At 40.2% G+C, this 25,074-nt stretch overlaps 1 protein-coding gene across 3 annotated transcripts in view; it reads left to right on the plus strand.

Annotated features, from left to right (window-relative positions):
• trio (trio Rho guanine nucleotide exchange factor) overlaps positions 1-25,074 on the plus strand; it is a 441,213-nt gene that overhangs the window by 414,024 nt on the left and 2,115 nt on the right. For 2 of the 3 annotated variants that reach the window (XM_019052145.2, XM_019052154.2), the window contains exons 32-38: positions 14,249-14,393; positions 15,972-16,136; positions 17,289-17,372; positions 21,355-21,626; positions 22,770-22,929; positions 23,751-23,978; positions 24,625-24,816. In XM_019052145.2, coding sequence (XP_018907690.2) covers positions 14,249-14,393; positions 15,972-16,136; positions 17,289-17,372; positions 21,355-21,626; positions 22,770-22,929; positions 23,751-23,978; positions 24,625-24,816 — 1,246 coding nt within the window. The remainder of the gene's footprint in view (positions 1-14,248; positions 14,394-15,971; positions 16,137-17,288; positions 17,373-21,354; positions 21,627-22,769; positions 22,930-23,750; positions 23,979-24,624; positions 24,817-25,074) is intronic. The other variant, XM_072304973.1, reaches the window with a different exon arrangement.

Consider the following 25,074-nt stretch of genomic DNA (forward strand, 5'->3'; position numbering starts at 1 on the left):
AGGTACTCTAAAGGTACATAGGTTCTCTAGCGTTACTTAGATATTGAACACAGCAGGCGTGCGTGATCCCACTATTCGAGCATGAGGGATGCTGTTTTGCCTACTCGGTGAATTAAAGGAGAACTGTTGTGAGAGTCTTTCTACCCACGTTTTTTCAAATCCTCGTTTCATTTTGAGACTTTATATCTCTCTCTAAACTGTTCGGCTTGTTTCGCACCACATCGTCACTTTCCGGCCAAAGTATCACAAACGCCGTACGAAGTTTCAACCTTTCCGCCGCCGTTTCATTTTTTTACAGAGAAATCGTTGGTTGAATCTGTTCAGACATTTCACTGAACTTTATCGGTAGCACAATGAAAATTCAGTGAAATTTTCGGACAGCTTCGTCGAAAAATTTCTCTGTAAAAAAATAAAATGGCGGCGGAAATTTTAAAACGTCGCGTAGAGCTTGGGATACTTCGGCTGGAAAAAGACGATGTGGTGCGAAACAATCCGAACAGTTTAGAGAGGGATATTAAGTCTCAAAATTAAACGAGGATTTAAAAAACGTGGGGAGAAAGACACGCACAACAGTTCGCCTTGAATTCACCGAGTAGGCAAAACAGCATCCCTCATGCTCGAATAGTCGTATCACGCACGCCTGCTGCGTGACGAGATATTGAACACAGCAGGCGTGCGTGATACGACTATTCGAGCATGAGGGATGCTGTTTTGCCTACCCGGTGAATTAAAGGAGAACTGTTGTGAGTGTCTCTGTACTCACGTTCTTCAAATCCTCGTGTTTAATTTTGAGTTTTTTTTACCTCTCTAAACTGCTCGGCCTGGTAGCAGTTCAGAGAGAGGGCTCGACTTTTTTGTACCACAGATGGCACGAAAAAAGTCTAAATTAAACGTAATTCGGACCGAGTTCTATAGAAATGAACCAACCCACATTTTCGAGAAAATCGAGTTAAGAATTTCTTAGAGTTTCACTAGTCGTTTACTTTCTCCTGCCGAAATCTGAAAGTCGAAAAAAAGAAATCAGTTTGTGAAAAGAGGGGTTTAAGTTTATTTTCTACCATGAGTCTTATGCATGAATGAAACTTCAAACCTCTTTTTCTCGGTTTATTTAATGTAGGTTGGCTCCTTTCTGATGGACTTGGTTCATTTTGACTTCTACACAAACCTAAGGTCACGTTAGGTTAGGTTAGCAGGGTGTCTAGCATCAGGAAAAACCGGAAAATATCAGGAATTTTGGCCGATCAGGAAAAAATCAAGAAAATCGGAGAATCGGACGTTTTATCAGGAATTTTTCCGACGCAAATCTCCTCAGCGAAGAAAGTCTGACTGCTATTTGCAGAGTGAGTGCAGGAGTGCCAGGAGTCTAGAAAAATCAGGAAAATATCAGACATTTTTTATAAAATATCAGGAAAATTGGAGAATCGAACTTTTTATCAGGAATTTTTCTTATGCAGATTTCTTCAGCGGAGAAAGTCTGACTGATATTTGCCAACCGTGCCTGGAGTCCAGAAAAATCAGGAAAATATCAGGAATTTCTCATAAAATATCGGGAAAAATCAGGAAAATAACAGGATTTTTCAAAATTAAAAAATTCTAGACACCCTGGTTAGGTGCTACATCACAAGATGCAGCTCAGAGGATAAGACACCGACAGCGACGAATTTTTCGTTCGGCGATGCAAGTTCTGCTACCGGATGCTTCGGCTCGCTTTTCATTTCGGCGTCACCTTCCACTGTTCGCGTTCGCGTTCGCACGCGTCATTTTTCCTCGGGTAATTAATTTGCTGCCCCCAGCCCAGCCCGGCAACGGGGAGACCGCGGCTGGACCCGGAGCCGGCGCGACGATGCGAGCTAAGGATCGCCTTATTAGGATGCAATACGACCAAATACAACTCCCAACCCGACACCCGACCTTGGCGCCCCGCATCGCGCTCGCCCGTCCGGCTCCGCACTGTCACGGAGCGTCCTTTGCAATTTATCGATCCATCTGCCGTTTAAACCTATGGGAAATTATCGATAAACAGAGTGTTCGCATCAAATATCTTAATGATCGATTCCTTACTATTGATTCAAATGGGGACATCTCGATATCAGGGCCCGGCTCCGTACAGTGACGGAGCGTCCTTTGCGATGTATCGATCGATCTGCCGTTTAAACCTATGGGAAATTATCGATAAACAGAGTGTTCGCATCGAATATCGTAATGATCGATTCTTTACCATTGATTCAAATGGGGACATATCGATATCAGGGTTGCCATACAGTCGGGGAAAATCGGGAAATGTCTGGGAAAATGACGAAAATGTCAGGGAAAATGTGTTAAATCACCGTATCGATGCTTTACCATAGCTTCCAATGGGGACATATCGACCTCAGGGTTGCCATACAGTTAGGGAAAACCGGGAAATGTCAGGGAAAATGACGAAAATGTCAGGGAAAATTGGTTAAATCACCTTCATTTGCTTTCTAGAATGGGTTCGAGGTTTCGAACAACAAATTCCTGAAAACTATTTTGAATGATGTCTTCTTAACCATCCGTCACATCTTCAATTGTCAGGGAATTTCACCAAAATGTGTAAGGGATGTCGGGGAATTTCATTTTCTAAATTCTGTGTCAACCCTGCTGATAACGGCGTTGCTGCACTTCCGTGGACAAATCATAAATTTCCAGGATAACTTGTCTGTATTTTTATTCCGATTTTTTCAAGAAGTTTGTCGAAGTGACTGAAAATTTCAATGAAACATATCCTTAACTGTCCTCAAAAAATTTATTTGTCGAAGAATAAATTTGGCAGCATTTGGATGTTCATACGGCGTTTTTTCTTTCCAAGGCAGCGTCGCGCTCATGTTCATGATCCGGCGCCTTGGTGATCCCTACGATGCAACCCTCCAAGCAACCAGAAAATATCCAAAATTCAACTGTAGTATAGACGCCTTAAAGAACGTAGTGTTTGAGAAACGAGAATTTTGGGGGAAAGAAAAAAATCGTGCAATGCGTCTTGCTCCGTGAAGCTCTGGGAAAATGACGACTTACACTGAAAAAAAATATCGGTGTTTTTACCAAGAAAAGGGTAAAATTACCAAGAATTCAGGGTTCTATTTGATCCCAGTTTTTTCTTGCTAAAATTACCATTTATGGAATTGGTAATTTTACCGAGAAATCTCGGTAAAATTATTGACTTTCTCGGTAGTTTTACTGATCCCCGGTAAAAACGCCAATATTTTTTATCGACTGTGGTAGAATTACCGAGATAAAATGGCAAAGTTACCGGGAATTGATTACCAATAAAAGTGGTATTCTTACCTGAAAAATACAGTAAAAATACCGGTTTTTAGGTAAGCTTACCAGTCTGTCTTGGTAAAATTACCAATAATTGGTAAAAAAAGTGCGATGGTAAAGGTACCAACGGACCTTGGTAAAAACGCCGAGAATTTTTTTTCAGTGTAATGAACTAAAGGAGGGGTCTGTTATCGAGGAAGGGACGTGACCCTGAAGGCACATGCACAAGGAGGATTCAAACGTTGCGCGGATCGCGAAGAATCCCGCGAGCTTTGAATGAAATTCTTCACTCGAGCCTCCAAGGTGAAACTCAATGCTGCAGTGCTAAGAAAGAACGCCGTAGGTACCCTCAGGCGTTGCCAAATTTCCTTTGGCAAATTACGAGTTTTCGGGAAAATTTGTAAATGTTTTTCCTCCAATTTGTCAAATAATTTTGTTCGCAATTTCACCCTAAGTTCCTGAAAATTTCAAGGAAAAATATTCATAACTTTCCTCGAAAATAACTATTTTCCGAGAGGAAATTTGGCAACTCCCGAAAGTTCATACGACGTTTCTTTGTTGCACGACAGAATGCTAGCCGTTCTCTTTGAAATCCCCAGAAATTCCGACTGATGGTATTACCGCATCCGAAACTATTTATCTCGATAAGGTAATGAGTGGCTTGAAACTTGGAAGGCTCATCAGGAGTCCCCGCGACAGTGGCGTGGCGTGAATTGCGATACATCGATTGTTCTGCCATTTAAACCAATGCTAAAGAATCGATTATTAAGGTGTTCGCTGCGAACGCCCGTTTATCGATCTTTTTCCATAGGTTTCATGGCATGACAATCGATACATCGCAATTCACACCACGTCACTGGTCCCCGACGAAGATTTTCCAAGAGATTCGAACGATGCCACATTCGGGTTTATTTACGTTAATCTGCCGTCCTCAGCAACAACGCCGTAACTCCAGCATAAATGTTTTCAGCTTTTTATTGAAAAAACGTATCATTACCGAAAAACCAACGATCATTTACCCTTCTTAGATCTAAATGGACTACCAGACAAGGTACGAATCTCAGCATTCTGATACATGTTTCGTAACTAAAATTTCACGTAGAACTTTAGAAATTCCCAAAATGTTCCGGATCTCTTGCATTTTCCGGAACTCTCTCGGAACTTCCGAAAAAATCGAAAAGGAGCCCCTGAACTTTTGACGGTCGTGGAGCGGGAGAAATCGGAACATAAAAGTTCCGAATCTGGAACTTTTGACGGACATGAAATGGAAGCACCGGTCCATTTTATGAACGACCCCGTGCGGTGAACTTCATCCCTAAATCTGGGAAACCACCCTTAGTCCTGTATCTTGTTCAAACGCAGGTGGAGTGTGTTCCTCGAGTAAGTAGATGGAACTGGGGCACCAACCGTAACCGCACGGAACACAATTAAATTTCCCGAGATCACAACATGTTTTCCAAATTTCCACCCCAAGACGAGAGCGACGAAGTAAACAGCGAGGGGGGGGGGGCAGACGGAGGGAACGGTCGGTGTGCGGCTTTCGATTATTTCCTCGCCTTGTTATATCACTCATCGGAGCGTATTTTTAGCTTCCCCCCACCCTTGTCCCCCCACCCCCCTCCCCCCATCGCGGTGGGAATGAAAAGTGACATTGACTAATAAGATGCCGGCTTTTCCAGTCGCGGCGAACAGTAGATCAAGTCGATAGGGGAGGTCGGACAACATTTGGAAAGTTAAAAAGCTCGTAACTCCGTTCACATAAGACTTTAAGGTATCAAAAGTGATTTCATTGGTTTCCTCGTGAAATTTTCTTCTGGAAGCACCTCATACAATGGAGATGTTGCATGTGTGAGGGATTTGCGATTTGACCGTTGATTCTTATGTAAAAGTTCGCGAGAAACACGATGGTGCCACTGGTTTTCTCTGAAATCATCTCTCAAGCTCAAAAAAAGCTCTCAAGTTGAGGCCAAAATGGAGGAGATATCCCACGCTACCCTGAGAGTCCACCTCTACATCAAGACAAACTCTCCATGCAAAGATAGGGAGCAAATACATTGACAGGGCTGCCACTTTATTTGGGGACTCCAAAACTGAAAATACGGCAACACTGCTAATGTATTTGCTCCCTATCTTTGCATGGAGAGTTTGTCTTGATGTAGAGGTGGACTCTCAGGATAGCGTGGCATATCCCCTCCATTTTGGCCTCAACTTGAGAGCTTTTTTGAGCTTGGAAGTTGATTTCAGAGAAAACAAGTGGGACCATCGTGTTTCTCACGAACTTTTACCGAAGAATCAGTAGTCAAATCGCAAATTCCTCACACATGCAACATCTCCATTGAACATCAAAATTTGCGATTTTAGTTCAAAACGTCATGTCCGACCTCTCTGATTGACGCGATCCACTGTGCGACGCCGCGCACGGACACTTCCCCTCTCCCCCCTGAGCTTTTTTAAAAAGCGGGAGACCTCAGGTGTCCCCTCAACGGGGGCGCCGAATCGTTGGTGGAAATGGCCCAGCAGCCAAGGTACGATTTTAAGCCGATGGCGAGGCGTGAATGATCGATTATCGATACTTTCCCATTTGATCCTGTGGTAAAGAATCGATTACTAAGGTGTTCGTTGCGAACACCCTGTCTATCGATCCTTTTCCATAGACTATTCCTTTTCCTTTTTTTAATTGACAGATCAATTGATATCTCGCAAAACACACAACGCCACTGACTGTTGCTGCCCTTTGAGTGAAAGGCGTTCGAGTTCTGATGGCGAAAGAGACGGTTAAAGTACCGGTATTAGACAGCAGTGGCGTGGCGAGCTGGTTTTCGATACATCGATTGATCGCCATTTAAACCTATGGAAAAGGATCGATAAACAGGGTGTTTGCAACGAATACCGTATCAACCGATTCTTTACCATGGATTCAAATGGGGAAGTATCGATGATCGATCATTCACGCCTCGCCACTGTGCGGTATTCGACAGGGCAAACCGCGTGAGTCATGAATGCATCCGCTGATTATTCCGCGGGATGTTGCGGTCGGTGTAAGCCGCGCCATTGTTGCCTGATGGTTTTTAATAATCGGCACTTTTTTCCATTTAAACCCATGTTATATACCCGTATTTTAACTCACAACTTAGCAGCCTTGAGTCGCACCGAGAATGAAATCGCGAAGAATAGAAAAAGCGAGCTTTCACTAGAAAAGCTAGAAAAGCGAGCTTGTAGTGCTGAAAATTCTGAGTTTTTTCAATTCAAATAGATTTGTTTTTCTTTCTTTTTGTGCCTTCCTGTGAAAATCCAGATTTTTGAGGGGCAATTTTTAGGGGCCATGTTTGCGCAGAGCCTTAATTTTTTAGGCGCCATGGCCGATTTTTTAGGCGCATTTGGCGCGTTGGCGCCTGTGAGTTTCGAACACTGTCTGGGAGTAATAGAATCACGCCAGCACTGCCCCGTATGCATCACAATTTTTTTTCTCATGCACCATTGAAGAACATAAAGTCTTTAATTCTAATTTAATCACGAATGTAGGTTGAGTCACTCCCTTGTTCATTCGGATCGACTATCAAAATTTACATGTGCTGCAGGAACAGAACTTCCGTAATGGCCCCATAAAAAAACCGACAACACATGGATCGCATGTAGCAAAAAGGAACCAGCGCGGTTTAGTTTTTAGTTAAGGTTTTAGTTAAATCGTACAACTTCTTCTTTCTCTTTAAAAATACTCAATATATGTACAGTATTCAAAACGCGATTATTTTCCTTTAAAATTTACAACTTTTCTGTGGGAAGCATAAACATTCGTTATTCTGGGAGATTTTTCGATACTTATGAAAAAGCATCATTTTTACAACACTGTAATCTCACTGGTTTCTCTTTGCAAAATGCGATACATCCCCATTACAAACGATTTCAAGGCCGAATCGTGGAAAATTTTCGTCTCAAATTTAAGGTAGTCACAAAGTATTTGCCCCTCCTTCCCCTCTTTTTGCCGTATTTGCGTCCTATTTTCTGATTTTCCCTTTCGTACTTTTTTTTTTTTGTAGGAGGCGCCAGCCGGCGCGCATTCTAGCGTGACGGATGACCAGGTATACCGAATCGGGAATTGGGTGGCTTTAAATAATCGCTATCATCGCGAAGAACGCCGGAGAGTTCTAGTTTCGATCGTAAAACGAAATTCCTTATTTTACAGGCTCTTTATTTTTAGGATCCGAAGCGGAATGCTCGTTGCATGCTTCGCGCGCGAAATGAAACCACTACACCGCCGTCTTACCGAAGAGAACAGTTTACAAGAGGAAAAATGGACCAAATGTTGCAATTCGGAGCTATAATTTCTGGCTCATCTTTAAAAACACATATGTGGACAGGGAAACTGGTCGTATTTACGCTGTTTCTCAATTGAGCCAGAAATTATAGTTTTTAATTGCAAAATGTATAGTCCAAATGAAGTCATGAGAAAATGGACGTAGCTCACAGTATCGTCTGAGCAGATAATTTCTTTTTTGAATCTACCGTTCATCGCAGAATTGGACCGCGCTAAGTGGAGAAGAACCAAACCACATCGCTGCTGCGAAATTTAATTCGGCAATTTCATTTGTTTAGTGAAAACAGGTGTGCGGATTTTTGTGCAAATTGTAGTGAATTTTTCGCATCGTACGAAGCAAATTCCTCAAAGAAATCCGCTCGAACGTTCTCTTGTGAAAAATTATATTGCCCTTTTAAATTTGGTAATGTCCGATGTGACTCGGTTCTTTTCTGCTAAACATCGTAAATTCTACAAAGTTTAACTTTGAGTATATCATAAAGGCCATTTCATGCTAGACAAGACAGCTCTGCATGCCACGTTCCGCCTGCCTCTGTGATTATCTTTTGCACACGCCAGCAATTTTTAAAGTTAGATATTGGCAGAAAAACGCATCATTTTACTAAAAAAAGTAGTATACACACACAGCTTCCTCTCGGAGCTATGTAAATTTACTTTATGTTGTCTGAAATGGCGTTAAGTTCTGCATGCTTACTACTTTTTTATGACTTTGGTAAAATGTATGACGAATTGTGTCATTTGTGCTAGGGAGAAACGTTGTGCGAACACGCTGACGTTGTTATAGAAATCCTCTGATATAAATGAAGAATTTTCCAGGAAACCTGCGAAAAGTTTTCTGCGAAATTTTCAGCGAGTTTTACTCACAATTCTATCTAGTACGCTTGAAAATTTCGAGGAAAGTTCTATGCATAGAACTTTCCTCGAAAGTGCACTGAAACAAAGTCATCATTGATTTACAATTCTACGTCGGATGTTGTCGTTTCCCTTTCCGTTTGAAAGGACGTAAATACATTTCAACGTAGCAAAACCTCCACCTGTAATTTGAATTTTTACGAGGCAACCGTCGGCCAAAAGAAAATTTCTCGCTGAAAATTTCGCAAATTGCTCTTCGGATTATACGCTAAAATCAGCCAAATTTTGGACGGAACTTGCGTAGTAGCATTCTTGTAAGAAAATGAACAGTCCGGGTCAATTTCTCTCGTTTGAAATGGATTCGGATTTTCGGCGACCTCGAAAGTCCTTTTCTCAGCTAATATTTCACAAAATGAGAAACATAAAAGTGTAGATCCTCTAATTTTTCACGTGCTTTAAAATCAATGAAACCACTCATGTCATAGCGTCTGTGGGAGCGCTGACGGCGATAAAAGAAAACGGGAAGCAAGGCAAAAGCGACAATAAAAAAGAAACCCGAAAACCACAGGAACCACACAAAAGAAACAATATTAATCCAAGTGTACAATAAGTTGCATCGCGTGGAATTGAAGGCTGTGTGAATACCTACTCGAGTGCTCGTTTGTACTTACGATGAATACAAAAATAAGTTAAATATCGCATTTTTTGGGCCAAGTTGCTGTTCAAAAAATGGATTTAAAAAAAGAATCGTGCAACAACCTTATCTAATATTCCATCGCAAAAAGTAGGGCAACATTTTGAGTGTTGGGCAATGAGGTGTTTTTCCTCAAAACGACACGGCAGGAGGACACAAAAATAAGTTAAATATCGCATTTTTGGGCCAAGTTGCTGTTCATAACATGGATTTAAAAAAAGAATCGTGCAACAACCTTATGTAATATTCCATCGCAAAAAGTAGGGCAGCTTTTGAGTGTCGGGCAATGAGGTGTTTCTCCTCAAAACGACACGGCAGGAGAGGGGCCGGCGATACTTTGAAAAGGGCCGGCGCAATAAATTATGACAAATTGACAAAGCTTAAAATTCCCGGAATCCGTGAGGGTGAGCCGTTGAGCCCCGTGAGTTTTCCGCGTAGCAAGGGTGGTCTATTCGCGAATGGAAGGGGCGCATTGCGGCGTGCTCCTCGTCCTCGATATTCCTGGAACCTTTGACTTTGACTTCGAGTCGTCACAAAGGGTCGCGCCACCTTCATTAAAGTTGCTCCGGTGAAATTCATCGGTGTGGAGTGTTTGCGATGAATCGATCGTTCTCCCATCTGAACCTATGAATAAGGATCGATTATCAGAGCTCATCTCGATAATCGATTGTTTGCCGTAGATTCAAATGGGAAAATGTCGATTCACGCCTGAAATGAAATCAACGGGCGCGGGTTCAATTTCTTGAACCCGGCGGGACGCCTTTCCACGGTGAGGGGGGGGGGGGGGCGAGAGGAAAAGTCAAAGTTGTCGACGCCTGTAATTCACGCTTCGTTTTTTTTCTCTTTTTCTCCTTCTTTTTCCCCCTTTTCTTTTTTCCTTTCGTTCCGTTTTGTATCGACTCCGCTGTCAACTTGCGGCGTTTGCCCGCAATTTGAAAGTTATTTCCAGCAATGTATAATTTCGATGATTTATTTTTTGCACACGCAGTGTTTCAAAATACCCTAATAGCACGTAAAAGAGCAAGTTTGTTTAAAAAAGTTTTTTCTTAATAACCGGCAGAGAATTTTCCCCAGGGATAATAGTTGAAAACAACGCTACGCGATTTTTCAACTATTATTCGACATGTTAAGGCGATCTGCCGTTTGAATCTATGGAAAACTATCGATAAACAGGCCTTTGGCAACGACCATCTTAATAATCGATTCTTTACCATAGCTTTAAATGGGAGAATATCGATAATCGATCATTCATTCTTCGCCACTGCCGTAGATGTATAATGGAGATGTTGCATGTGTGAGGAATTTGCGATTTGACTACTGATTCTTTTGTAAAAGTTCGTGAGAAACACGATAGTGCCACTGGTTTTCTCTGAAATCAACTCCTAAGCTCAAAAAAAGCTCTCAAGTTGAGGCCAAAATGGAGGAGATATCCCACGCTATCCTGAGAGTCCACGTCTGCATCAAGACAAACTCTCCATGCAAAGATAGGGAGCAAATACATTGATAGGGCTGCCACTTCATTTGGGGACTCTAAAACTGAAAACACGGCATCACTGCTAATGTATTTGCTCCCTATCTTTGCATGGAGAGTTTGTCTTGATGTAGACGTGGACTCTCAGGATAGCGTGGGATATCCCCTCCATTTTGGCCTTAACTTGAGAGCTTTTTTTGAGCTTGGGAGTTGATTTCAGAGAAAACCAGTAGCACCATCGTGTTTCTCGCGAACTTTTACATAAGAATCAATAGTCAAGTCGCAAATTCCTCACACATGCAATATCTCCATTGCTAAATTCCCTAGAAATCTTCAGTGCGGAAAGAGGGACTGAAACGACACGGATTAAGATAGTCTAGCTCTTAATACGGACAAACATTCCAACCCGGCGGATATGAGCTGGAAGTCTCTTGAATTTAGAATATTAACCATATGCGGCAAAATTTTACGAGCGTCAAAAGATCCTCTACACTCAGGTCCTTCCCGGGCGTGTGAAACCAGCCCCACCCTAATGTTCTAAACCTCTCAAAAAACATCGGAAGCTCTCTGTTTACGGCGCTACTTTTAAATTAATCTGATTTCCGACCGGAGGAACACCTAAGTGCGTCCCTAGGAGCGATTGTTAAGAGGCAAGATAATGGGTCACATCGTGTACTTAGGTAGATACAGGAAAGGAAAAACGCGCTAATCCTTCTTTTCTCCCGAAAAGAAGGATTAAAGTTTATTTTTTACATCGAGCCTTATGCAGGAATAAAACTTCAAAACTCTTTTCCTCAGTTTCAACTTAACGTGGGTCGGTTCCTTTCCGATAAACTCGGTCCGAATATCAGCTCCACCCGCAAAATGCAGTCCGTTCTATCGGAGGAAACATGGCATTACCTACACAACAGGGTTGTATGGATGAAATGAAAAATATGAAACATATTTTCAGGGGCTGGGTATGCAACACGCACTAAAGCGCACCAAAAAGCAAAAACCAGGCGCCTTTTATTCAATTTTGTATTTGATTTCGAGAAATATTTTCCATATGTTTCTGAAAGTTCATGCCGGGTTGCATCGATGAAATGAAAACTATGAAATATGAAAATTTCCGGCAACATTACATGAAATTTCACAAAGTTGTGAAAAATATGTTCCATATTTTCAGGGGCTGGGTATGCAGCACGCACTAAAACACCAAAAAGCAAAAACCAGGCGCCTTTTATTCAATTTTGTATTTGATCTCGAAAATATTCTCCATGTTTCTGAAAGTTCATGAAATATTTCACAGAAATTTCAAGATTTTATTGCAAAATGCACCCGTTCTACTCTGATGAAACATGAATTATGAAACATATTTTCAGGGGCTGGGTATGCAACACGCACTAAAACACCAAAAAGCAAAAACCAGGCGCCTTTTATTCAATTTTGTATTTGATCTCGAAAAATATTTTCCATGTGTTTCTGAAAGTTCATGAAATATTTCACATGAAATTTCAAGATTTTATTTTTCATGAAAAATTGCAACCCTGTTACTCGACCGCGAATGCGGCAATTTTCCTAGCGCGGCGGAAAACTCGCCGGCTGAATTACTTCCTCGCGGTCCGCGGTAATCTCTCAACGGCCCGGCTCTGAAACGAGGCTGAGGCCGGGGCTGCAGTGAGTGCCGCCGGATGGGGGGGGGGGGCTTAAAAAACAAGGTGGGAAATTTATTTAAGCCGCGCCGGAGGCGAAGGCCTATTCTGCCGTGCTAAGGAAAAACGCCGTATGAACATTCGATTGTTGCCAAATTTCCTCCGATAAAATGTTAATTTTTGAGGAGCGCTATGAATATTTTTCCTTTAAATTTTCAGATACTATAGACTAAATTGCAAATAAAATTCTGTGAAAAATTGGGGGGAAAATATCCATTAGTTTTCCAGGAAATTGGCATTTTATTGAAGGAAATTAGGCAACACCTGAAGGCTTATAAGGCGTTTTCCCATAGCACGGCAGTATTAAGGGAAGGCTCTCGCCGAGAGGGACCAGCTCCTCGGAGCCCGCCCAAAGGAGCCCGGTGTTATACCGTTCCATTAGGCTCCTTTTAGCGCTCCGGTTAAAATGCCCCCCCCCCCCCCCCCCGGCCTTGCGGTCCGCCAAGTTTTAACAGGGCAAATTCAGCCGCGCCCCCCGCTTTTCGCGATCATATTTTCCGCGGCGCCCTGGATCATTCGCGTCGGAATTAATTTCCTGTCGCAGCGCAGTTCAAAGGCAGCTTTATTCTGCCGCGCTAAGGAAAAACGCCGTATGGACCTTCGCTGCCATGCTAAGGGGGAACGCCGTATGAGCCTTCAGACGTTGCCAAGTTTCCTTTGATAAAAACCGAATTCACTGGGAAAATCCCGAATATTTTTCCTCCAGTTTCTCAGAGGATTTTGTTCACAATTGAATCTAAAATACCTGACGATTTCAAGGAAAAATACGCAAAACTCTCTTCAAAAATACATGTTTTATTCGGGGAAATTTGGCAAATCTCGAAGGTTCGTACGGCGTTCTTCCTTAGCACGGCAGTTCAGGCGTTGCCAAATTTCCTTAGATAAAACGCGATTTTCCTGGTAAATTTGCGAATATTTTCCTTCCAATTTTTTAGATAATTTTGCTCGCAATTCCACCGAAAAGGCCTGAAAATTTCGAGGGAAAATATTCATAACTTTCCCTAAAAAAATGAACGATTTATTGAGGAAGGTTTGGCAACTCTCGAATGCTCATACGGCGTTTTTCCTTAGCACGGCAGTATTCGTTTCGCTCCTTGAATTCTGCCTTTGCGCGCACAGTTGAAAGGTATCGATGGCCGAAGTGCGAAAGCGCGTATCTCCTTTTGCGACTTTGCAGACTTTCGAAGGTGCCCACGGTCAGGGAATACCGGGAAATGCCAGGGAATTTTAAAAAGTCAGGGGAAATGACGAAAATGTCTGGGTAAACCGGGAATTGTCAGGGAAAATGACAGAAATGTAAGGAAAAATTTGGTTAAATCGCCTTTATTTCCTTTCTAGAATGGGTTTGAGGTTTCGAACAACAAGTTTTGCCTGAAAACTATTTTAATTATGTCTCCTTAACCAACTGTCATATCTTCAATTGTCAGGGAATTTCACCAAAATGTGTCAGGGAAATGTCAAGGAATTTCATTTTCCACATTCTGTGGCAACCCTGACTTTCTGTCATATTTGATTTTTTTCATGAGTAATAATATCCTGCAAGGTTTGGGATTAGTCTCGTATCAGTGCTGTGAAGTATCAGCTAGCGAAATAGTTATATTTAGCGTTCTCTTCGATATTCATCATACGGTTGATTTAATAGGTCTAATGAGATCGCACTCCGATTCATATTCTACTATTCTGTAACCGGGTTAGGAGAACAAGTTTGGGCGGGCCCGCGTTGAGCAGAAAGATACAAGACAACCAAGACACATCAGCTATTGCTATTTAATTCGGCAATTTCATTTTTTACATGAATACGGTTAAGCGAATTTTTGTGCAAATGTTAGTGAATCTTCTGCTCTGCACGAAGCGAATTCAGGAAAGCGTGAAAACTTCCTAAAATTGATCATAATTTCCTCAAGAAAAGACACTTACTTTTTTTTCTTCTTCCTCTGTTTCAGGCGCAAGTGGATTCCAACTCAATTCCGGAAGTTAAGTCAAGGGAAAGTTGACAAAAACTCAAGTTCCAGTTCTAGTTCCAATAACAATACTGGAGCTCCTGATCGACCCCCATTGAAGAAATCAAGCTCTGATAAAAGATTCAAAGTAAGTGCGCCAGAGATCCCCTCTTATGGAATTTTTGATGAACACATTTTTGAATTCCACTTTGAAATCTCTCAGCAATATTAAGAACTCCTTGTTATTTGAAATGTTATATTAATTTTTTTTACAAAAAATTTGGCAGCTTCCTTCCCTACCTCCCCCCCCCTCCTTTTTCATCAATGCCATTATCAATTATTGCAGCCCAGGGCCGGATTCAGGGGATGGTCACATGGGCCGCGGCCCATGACGGCAAATTTAGGGGGCGGCAAACTTTGCATTTTTTCCTAAATTTAGGCATGAACAAAAATCGGATTCAGAAAAAAAATTACAAACGAGAAAATAAGGCGACAAAATATTTCATTTCCTGAGAGTAGGTACAGTAATTTTTGATTTTGTCGTCTTTCGGTGATACAAGAGACAGCACTTTCAATAAGTCGAGTTAAGAGACTAGAGAAACCAAACACGCAATTTGGCCCGGAGTGGCGCGGCGCAGAGAGCAATGATGATGCGGACTTGAGATGAATAGGAGAAGCCCTCGCCTCGGCGCGGCGGTCGGCATGTAACGCATATTAGCGCCTACAAGACTGCATGAATGCTTTACGCATTGCGTCAAATACAGTGTGGTCAGCAGAGGTCGACGTGAAACGCATAGCGCCTACAAGACTGGATGAATACTTCACGCATTGCGCCAAACACAGTGCGGTCAGCGTGGCGCGGCGGCGGAAGTTAAAATTATTAAACCACATTTATGTTTGTTCTTTTATAATTTTTTTCTTAATTTCTCTTAAATGGAAGGCCTTGTCCTCTCAGAGAGAGGTTTACGGAACTTGACTTTCGCGCTAAGTTCCTTGAACCTTTGCTAGTAGTGTTGACAGGGCTTTCGCAAAAAATGTGTCCAACACGAGTAATTGCGTCTAATGCACCCTTTCCCCTCCGGCACGTTCACTTAATAGTTTTTATTGATGTTACAAAACGAATGAGAAGGGGGCGGCAAAATACAGGCGGCCCATGAGCTGCAAGTAGGTAAATCCGGCCCTGTTGCAGCCCTAAATTAGAATAATTTAAATCGAAAGAAACTTTCTCCATTGTGGTAGGGACCATGCATACATTCTTATGGGTTTCAAGGCTAATTTCCCAATGTAAAGAGTTCTATTTTATTGGAATACGTCGAATTATTTTTGTTTTTCCTTCCTTTTATGCCCCCAGTATGCTCTAAAGTAATAGAACAGAAGGGCAAACTAGAATTCAGGGTCACATTGGTGTGATGAACCTAAAAATGAGAGCGTTTTTCAAGTTGAGATTCACACTCTTCAATAATCCCACTGCTGTTACCCCTGGATTAAATCCTAGTTTTGAATTTTTTTTTCGGATATTGCCACATTGCATCTATGAATTTACTTGCAATCAGTTGTTATGCTTTTCATATTGCCATTCCTGATTTCTCTGTCTTGAAGACCTTTGAGTCTTTTTCTGCAATAGCCAATTCAGGAAGTTTAAATTCTAGTGAACACTTTTTCAAAATGGATACCATTAATTTTAATGTTTTAATTTTATTAATTATCCTAATTTTATTAATTTCAGTCCCCAGTTGGTGGCGAAGTTACCAGTAGCAAATCCGCGCCGGATGAGGAATTGTGTAGAGAAACGACCGGTGAAGAAGAAGAAGATGAACTAGAATTACCTCCACCCATGAAACCAATTTCAGAACCAATAGTCATGCCTTCTGACGAAACTCAAGCTCAGCGGGTAAATCCTTAGCTTCAATTAATTTTATTTCAAAACATTGCACTAAGTATAACCAAATTAATGACTTTTTTGTAACCAATTCATTCATACCTTCCGCGCAAGACGAGTAGTTGGAATGGAATAGACGAATCCCGAAGAGGGTCCTAACGGCCCCTTTTTTCTTTCCTGGCCGTTGTTCGCGATTCACAACCTATGAATCCTTTTTACTCTTAGGTAACCGTTAAGCTGTTGTGCCATGAATTTTTTTCTGGTCTGAAATTTCAACATCCAGTGAGAATTTTTAAACTATTCACAAAGTTTGCTACAAGTTTGAATAAAATTACAATCAAATCTAGTAGTGCGAACCAAACTGCAAAAAAAAAATTTAGCGGTCACGTATGAAGGAAAGAACTGATCACCAAGAAATTCTTTTGTGAAGATTTTAAGTCAATTTCCTTTTTTTATTCAATAGTTTTAAATTCAAATTAAAAAAGTAGCGATTTCTAGAATTTAAAAGCAAACATTTTTTTTAAAATCGTGAAGCCCAGTAGTGAATGCCTCTGCCTCAACCTTTTTGTCTGTATTCAGCACATCAAAGACCAGATAAAGTTTATTACGACATTATTTAAGTAAGCAAAAATAGCTGCAGACCAACTGCGCTTGTGTCGTGCAGGAGGTATATCTTTACAATTTTCTTGAAATCAACTCATTTCTAAATAATCAGAAACTGACGCCGTAAGCTGTGATGAAGGGTTGGAGTAAAACCAAGTCCAATTAATTGGAAAGTCTTACAATTTATAAGAACAATCTGCTGTTCTATCAATCTTCCAAAATGTGGACTTTGACTAAACATAAGTGAAAAATTTGAAGTTTCTATTTTCCTTAAATTGAACCTCGGGCATAGGCTCAAAGTTTGGCACATCATCTATCTCTCAACGGACCCAAGTAGACTTACAATAATTAGATCATTCTTTTCTCTTCTTCTCTCGATTTGTTTATTCATGGACGGAAAGAAACTCAGACGAACTTTAAATGAGGTAAAGCTGTTGGATCTGTTGATTTACTTGCGAAGTGTTCCAGAGGTGTAGCAAAAAAAGTTGAGGAGGAGTTAAGATAGTGGGATGGGAGTTCTTTATTGATTTGATGATAAATATGCAGGGAATTGTGTTTCAGACCTCTGCGTTATCAGTCGAAGGAGCAGCATCCACAGATTTTGCCGAAATAGAGCAAATCTTTTTGTGTAGCAAAGAAAGAATGGTGAATCTCAATTTTTCATCCTGATTGTTGTTTTGTCGTGTGCTATCATTATTTTGTTTCGTTTTTTCCACTATCATTCATGAATTTCACAGTGTAGACTTTATTGCATCGTCCAGTTTTTTTATTTTTGCTTCTTTTTTATTTCTGTAAATGTCTTCAAATCTTGCTGTCCTATTCTCTAGCCTTAGATGTTTTTAATGAACCAATGTTAAAGCTTAAATCTGCTTTGAATCACAATTCAAGTCTATAGTTTTCATAGTTTTGGGTTGAATTTGAAAGCATACGTTGCCTGTTGAAATCGGAAAGCTACGGATAAAAGATGTGGCATTAGAACGGGTGTGCAGTACCAATTATTTAAAAATTGAAGACGTAAAATCAGTGCCATTGTCAATTTGGCAATTTGTCTATAAAAATTCATAATAAAACACCAGTCTGAGGGGGTGGGTTGTACTGAGCGTTATATAATTTATTCTGGGGGTTTGCAGACCCGGGTAATCGCAACATAATTAGGGAAAGAGGGAAAATAGAATCAAATTATCAATATATTTTATGTTAGGAATGGCTCCTCATCCGGTCATGAACATTCTTTTTATAGTTGGACGTATTTCTGCCAAATGGAACAATGTGTATTAAGGCATGAGCCCTGTCATGCATTTATTCTTATGGGTTTCGGGGCTCACGTCTTAATGCACATAGTTCCGTTTGGCAGAAATACGTCCAGTTGAGAAAATATAAAGAGGGATTTCAACCTCTCTATCACAACAATGATGACTAGGTGAAGTTTTCTCATTGAATTCCAAAGACTAATTGAAAGGAATTTGCAATCAAAATGGTTGTTTATAAAACTCATCTGTGGAAGTTTACCGTAAGCGCCAAACTGTTTTTGTCAAGTCTTCATCTCAAAAATTCCTGCAGCATCTTGCTTTTAATTTTCTGATACTAACGTCCAGCAGGAGCTCTTTTGTCTTTCCACATCTTCGTCTTATCTTTGTGTGATTACCGATCTCTAAAATTTTATTATTTTCACTCTGAAGTAAACTCTTTAATTGCACATTTTCTTAGATTCTTTATTGTTGCTCTAGTATTTATTTTAGGAAATGAAGTTTTCGTTTTATCTCTCTACTTTAAGGAAATTCGCATTATTACGTTGCTTTTAATGCAGTTTCCATGATCTTTGGTTTCTTTTTTTTTTGTAGTCAAGCGGTACTTTTGTAGTTTATACTAAATTCTTTTCATTTTTCTGTGTGTTTTTAAGTAGGCATCAATCACGCACTCATGCAATAGTTATTGTTTCATCAAATTTTAATTGAATTATTTTTTAAGTATGTGGGGAAAAATATTACACAGCTATTTATTAACCATAGTGTATACAAAAACCAGGGGCGGACTGGCCCTAAATTAAGTATGGGGCGGGCCCCTAGGGGGGTCTGGGGGGCCCCCCCAGTAGAGGGGGGGTCCGGGGGCCCTCCCCCGGAAAATTTTGAAAATTAGGCCCTTTTAGAATGAATTTTACGCTATTTTAGACCCTATTCTTTAATATTATTTTTGAAACATTATCCAAAAAGAGACCAGAAATGCAAAACTTAGTATATTTTCTTAAACTGGACGAAAAAATGAGAATCCGTTGTATACTTGGAATTCAACTTTTATTTTCCTCTTCCAACGAAAAATTGTGCCAAAGCTAAATTAGTATACAGGAGATACATAGAATCAAGTAGAATAGTAATAGTGACAGTCTAAAAAGAACACATTCTGAAAAACACAGTTCGGATTTTTTTGTTCGTTTGTTTTTTTTAAATGTACTTTTTAGCCGCCAAAATTGACAACTGTCTTAATTTTTTCGGAACGTTTTATTGGATCCTTTCTTCGCTCTGCTCATAGAAAAATCAGTGCCGTTTACTAGTTAAATGACGCGTAATGAATGAATAAATCGATGGTTAAATTCTGAAAACACGTAACTCGGAATCCGCATCATGAACCCTGAGACTCGTAAGGATGCTCATGTTTTGCGTGTATCCTTATGAGTCTCAGAGTTCATGAGTTAATGATGCGGATCCCGAGATACGTGTTTTCAGAATTCAGCCATCGAAATAAAAATAAAAATGAAAATAAAAATACAAACAAAAAATTGACAAAAATCTGACACTTTGAAAATTATTGTGTTAATTAAACTGGAAATAGAAACACAGTTTTACGCCATTAACAGCCTTTTTAACTCTGTTGAGGTTGCCGCGATCAAGTTGATTATTAGCTCGTGATCAATAGATTTGGTCAAATCTCTTTCTACGTACAATAACATCAAGTAAGTCAGTAGTTCTTGCCCAATTTGCGATCGAATCCGCGTTTTAATAAGTTTTAGTTTCGAAAATACTCGCTCACAGGTAACTTGGGTGCATGGTAAGGTTAAAACATACCTAAAGACAAGTAATAAACCATTAAAGTGGCCAGTTTGACTTGACTGTTCAAACAAGATTTTATAGGCGCAATGGAGGCAGTTTTCGCAAGCCTTTTTGTCAATTTTGGTATATGCATGGGGACATTTTCTTACACTCTCCTCCTCATCCTCGCAATCTACATCGGAGTCAGTCTCAAAATTGCATTCACCTATTAATTCGTCGAACCAATCATTTGAGTGAGGCTTGTGTTACGTATTTATTTATTTTTTTTGAAGGGGGGGGGGATGGTTCCAGCTTGCGTTACGATGCGTTACGGAGGGGGGATGGGGGTAAAAAAATCGGAAAAACTGCGTTACGTATTATATGGACAACCCCCATTATGGATTTCGCTTAAGGGGGGAAAAATCGCCGAAGGCCCCTACGAAATCCCTTGAGGAAGGTAGGAAAGGTTCCCTACTAGAGGCCTCCAAAGTTCAAAATTGCATAGAAATGCGCCCTCGAGGCCTCTCTGAATCAGTACCAAAGGGCCCCCGGCAAAAAGGACCCTTTTGTCGAATCGGCGATAAAGAGCCCGGTGCCTTGAAGGTCCTTAGAGGCGGTATAAAACCGCATCAAGGCCTCTTCAAATCGGCAATAAATGGTCCCTTGGAAACGGCAAAAAAGGACTCCTTCGAATCAGATAAAGGGGCTCTTTTAAAGTCCTTAGAAGCGGCAAAAAAAGGCTCCATCGAGTCTTCTTCGAATCGGCAATAAATGAGTCCTTCAGGGCTCTTCCGAAATGACAAAAAAGGACCCCTTTGGACTTATTCGAATCAGAAAAAAGGGCTCTCAAAATGCAACGCCCTCAGATACGGCATAAAAAAGCTCCTTCAGAGCGCTCTCCGAATCGGCAATAAAGGGTCCTGTCCTCTCAGGAGTCTCGGCTCGGGCCCTTTCTCGAGGACGAACCGAAAAAGCCCTCGGGCGCTTCTTCGAAACGGCGAAATACGGCCCTTCAAATCGGCCAAAAAGGGCCCCTCCGGGGCCCCTTTTGGCCGATGAAAGTGGGGCGATCGCCCCATCGCCACCCCGGCCAGTCCGTCCCTGACAAAAACTCACCTTATGAAGTGTTCCAAAAGCAGTTAAACCTCGATGCTGCGCTAGAAACTCAGCTAAACGATGTAACAAAATTTCCTGAAAGGTATATTTATAAATTTTGGGAAAAGCTATGAAGTCAAAATTTCTTGAAAAGTCTCTTATAAATTAAGTTTTGTCTCCTTCCAGAGATGTATCCATCCACCCATCGAAAATCCAATGAGATTGTGGTTGAGAACAAAGAAGGTTTCTGGAAATAGTTATGTCATTTAAAATTAGGACTCTGAGTTTGTGTCATAGAGGGAAGAGGTTGGTGAGATAATCAGGCTAGCACTCTACAGTCAGTACAGTAAAAACTGCAGTGACAAGGATTCAAAATAAATAAGGAAAGCAGTCAAAGAAATTCTCTGAAAGCTCTGGTTTTGAAAAGCATTGCCTCACTTTTTCTCCTCAACTTTTGAAATGATCAAGTTTTTCACTTTCTCAACCTTATTCTTTCATTTTGTTACCAGGAGCAGCAAAATACAGATAGGAATTCAAAACTTGGTAGTGGCGAGTCGACGCAGGAGTCTGAAGAGTCTGCGCTTCACAAAAGAGAGTATGTGATTCGAGAGCTTATAGAAACAGAAAGAGATTATGTGAGGGACCTGGCACTTATCGTTGAAGGTTACCTAAAATTAATGCGAGATCCAGACTGTGAGATCCCCATGCCGGAGGACTTACGCGGCGGAAAAGATAAAATGGTGTTCGGTAACATTGAAGCAATTTACGAATGGCATAGGGAGTAAGTATTCTTTTTCGCTTTCCTTTTTTTTTTTCCAAGAAAATGTGGTTCTTCTTTTCCCTCAGGGTGACAATCATCAGCACATACCTATCTTAATAACCCATAGAGTACATACAGTCGTAATGTAAGTGGGAGAGCGGGCGCCACTTTTAAGCATTTTCCAGGTCCCGAATTCCGAAACTCCTGTGTGATGCTGGGTCACTTTTTTGATACATAATCAATTGTCTTCAATACACGGGGACCCGACCATCCGATGTAAACAAAGGAGATAGGAATTATTACGGTTTCCAAATTGCCATTTTGGATCGAACACGGAGCAAAAAAGTGACCCAAGCTTGGCGTACATCGGGCTCCGAACTCGTCGACCAGAACATGGCGCAAGCTCTCCCATATACATTACAACTCTATGTACTCTGCGGAATAACCTGAGCTTATAATAGATCTTGGTAATCCTGTGAAAGCTCAAAGAAATTGTAGACAAATTTTACAAAAAAATCAGGATTTTTCCATCTCTATAATTCGGCTAGTGTTGTAAAGTTTCTCATTCAAGTAATATTCCTGGTTTGAAAAAAAGAAAAAAAAAATTCATGGGACTTGGAGGATTTATTAAGTAAAATCAAACATATTATGTGAGGAATTTCTGCAAAGTAAGAGGGAATCAGAAAACTGTCACGATTTTCCAGATTTCAATAAAGTATAATTGCTATTATTTCCTAAGATGAGGAAATATTATCATCGTCTGTATCAAAGTTTTCCAGTAAAAAAGAAATGCACTAGACAGTGAACAGGTAAGGACAATTCTGCTTCAGCAAAACATCACAAAAACAGAATTTCCTGCGTTGCGACTTTGCACTGCACTGCTAAATAGCGGTGGAACATTCATTTCTCTCCTTAATCTTTACAAACTGTTCACTCAAATAAAACATGTCCCCGGTCTATGAGAATCAGAATTTTTCCAGCAACTAATCAGAGAATTTTGCGTAATGTTCAAACCTCATCTTCCTCCATCATGCAAAAGGAAGAAAATTGTGTAGTCCTGAAAACAGTTAACAGAGCGTAACCGGTTTTTAATTTTCACACCTTACCTGATTTTTATTTATCCTTATTCTTGTTTTAATGTTAAATTTATTTTTCTGCTTTCAGTGTATTTTTAAAGGCTTTGGAAAAGTGCTTACATAGCCCAGAAGAATTAGGCCCTCTATTTAGCCGATGTGAACGAAAGCTTCACATGTACGTTGTATATTGTCAGAACAAACCTGTGTCTGAGTTCATAGTTTCAGAACACATTGATACATATTTTGAGGTAAGTTTAATTTACTTATGGGCTTTTTTCGTTTTTTTGTTGTTTTCGTCCCAAAAAGATCTTACTTCCTAGTCCTTTTCAGAGAGTTGACTTGAAAGTGTTCATACAAAGCGAAAAATAAATCAATAACAGAGGGAAAAAGGGGAAAATGGAAAGCAAGCTCAATTAAGCTTTCCGGGATAAGAGGCCGTAGCGAAAAATCGTGTTTGAGTGAATTGCTCTCGAAGTTTTCATTATTATTTTCTAGCCACTGACAGTCACTTAAAACCAAAATTGGAAGCTCCGATGTAAGTCACCATCAGTGGCCAGGAAGAAATCAAGGAAACTTCAATGCCTTTTTCTCCAAAGCGATTTTTTGTTATGGGCCCTTTCTCCAAAAAACTTCTCGATTCCAAAAGTTGTGCATACAGAGATCGAATGGATGCAGAGGGCTCTCACTATCATGCAAGCTATCCTCTCCATGATGGCCTCAATTTTAAGAGCTCCTTTTGAATTTAGAAGTTTGTTTCAGAGAAAAAGCAGTGGCTTAATAGTGTTTCTCGTAAAAGTTTACATAAATAAATGAACTGAAATTGCAAATTTTTGTGGCTTTCAGGAGCGCTATTCCAGCCCCTTCACCAATATCATTTCTCTATTTTTCCGCTATAGCAAAGTTAATAATTATCCGTCTGATTGAGCATATACGTATTACTTATTCTCATCAAATAGTGATCTCACGTAAAACTTTCGAGATTTGTTTGCAAAAGAAATGGATTTGATCGAGTCTTTTCTTTTAATTTATTTCACTATGTATTGACTTGCAACCTTTCAAATTATTTCAGGATCTTAGGCAAAAGTTGGGGCACAAACTACAAATATGTGACCTTCTCATCAAACCAGTTCAAAGGATAACAAAGTATCAGCTACTCCTGCGAGATTTGTACAAATACGCTGAAAGGGCCGGTCTGGCGGCAGAAGTCAAATCCTTACAAGAGGCGACACGTGTCATGCAAGTAGTTCCTAAAAATGCCAATGACATGATGGATGTTGGTCGACTCCAAGGCTTTGATGTAAGTCAATAGGTTTTCATGTCCTTTTTTCATACCCTAGTAGCATTGGCTGTTAAAAAAAAATTACGAAGCAAAGAGATACGCATCTTTCGAAGATATTCTTATTTTTCTCCTTCTCTCACTGATGGTTATTAAATATATTCTTATCTCTTTTAAGCCATCAATTTGGTGTTAAATCACAAATCAAGAGCCTAAATTAATGAACTATAAATTGAATCATAATGCAGAAAGGAAGATAAAATTGGAAACATTAAATTGAATTCTCAAACTTAAGAATAATATTAGAAATGAATATCTTTGGGTATTTTATCTCTATTATCTGGACAATAATAATAGGGTGTCTGCAGTCAGTAAAAACCAGAAAAATGTCATCAGAAAAATATTAGGATAATAATTGGTCATGGAGCAGGAAATTCTAAGTGCGTCAAGCATTTTTCGACTGCATGCAATTTAGCACCTTCAAAAGTGAAACATTTGATTCAATTCAGGTTGTATAATCAAATGATTCTCAGTTTACTTGCGCTAATAATCAGAAAATTTCATTTCCAAAATCCAAAATAAAATTCTAGTAAACATCCCGAATAACAAGAATTTTTCTTAATATTCTTTTTAAATAATCTAACTATATATTTGTTTATGACTACAGGGCAAAATAACAGCGCAAGGAAAACTGCTGTTGCATGGAGTCCTAGTATGTGCAGAAAACCCGTTACCTGGAACCTTCAAAGGCAAAGAACTTCAAGTATTCCTGTTCGAACAGAACATAATCTTTAGTGAGGCTGTAGGCAAAAAGACTCAATTTACAAGTCCTGTCTATATATACAAAGCACATATTCAAGTGAGTAATTTTTACTACCATCATATTTTTTCTTAGAGAGTACGCTAAATATCTGCTCTATATTCTAAGTATTATAATTGTGTACAGTATGGTACAGGAAACTGAAAGAAATGTGCCCCTGGATGCAGGAAATTTGAAAATGTGTCTACTGCGAATGTCTAAATCATTATGATACGATGGAAATCAGGTATGACGACCTTCTAGGGACTGGTCTCATTTGGTTGCTGTAGTCGATTGTTGTTAAAACTGATGCAAAAA

The sequence above is a fragment of the Bemisia tabaci genome, chromosome 10 (assembly GCF_918797505.1).
Source record: "Bemisia tabaci chromosome 10, PGI_BMITA_v3".
NCBI classification, from domain to species: domain Eukaryota; kingdom Metazoa; phylum Arthropoda; class Insecta; order Hemiptera; family Aleyrodidae; genus Bemisia; species Bemisia tabaci.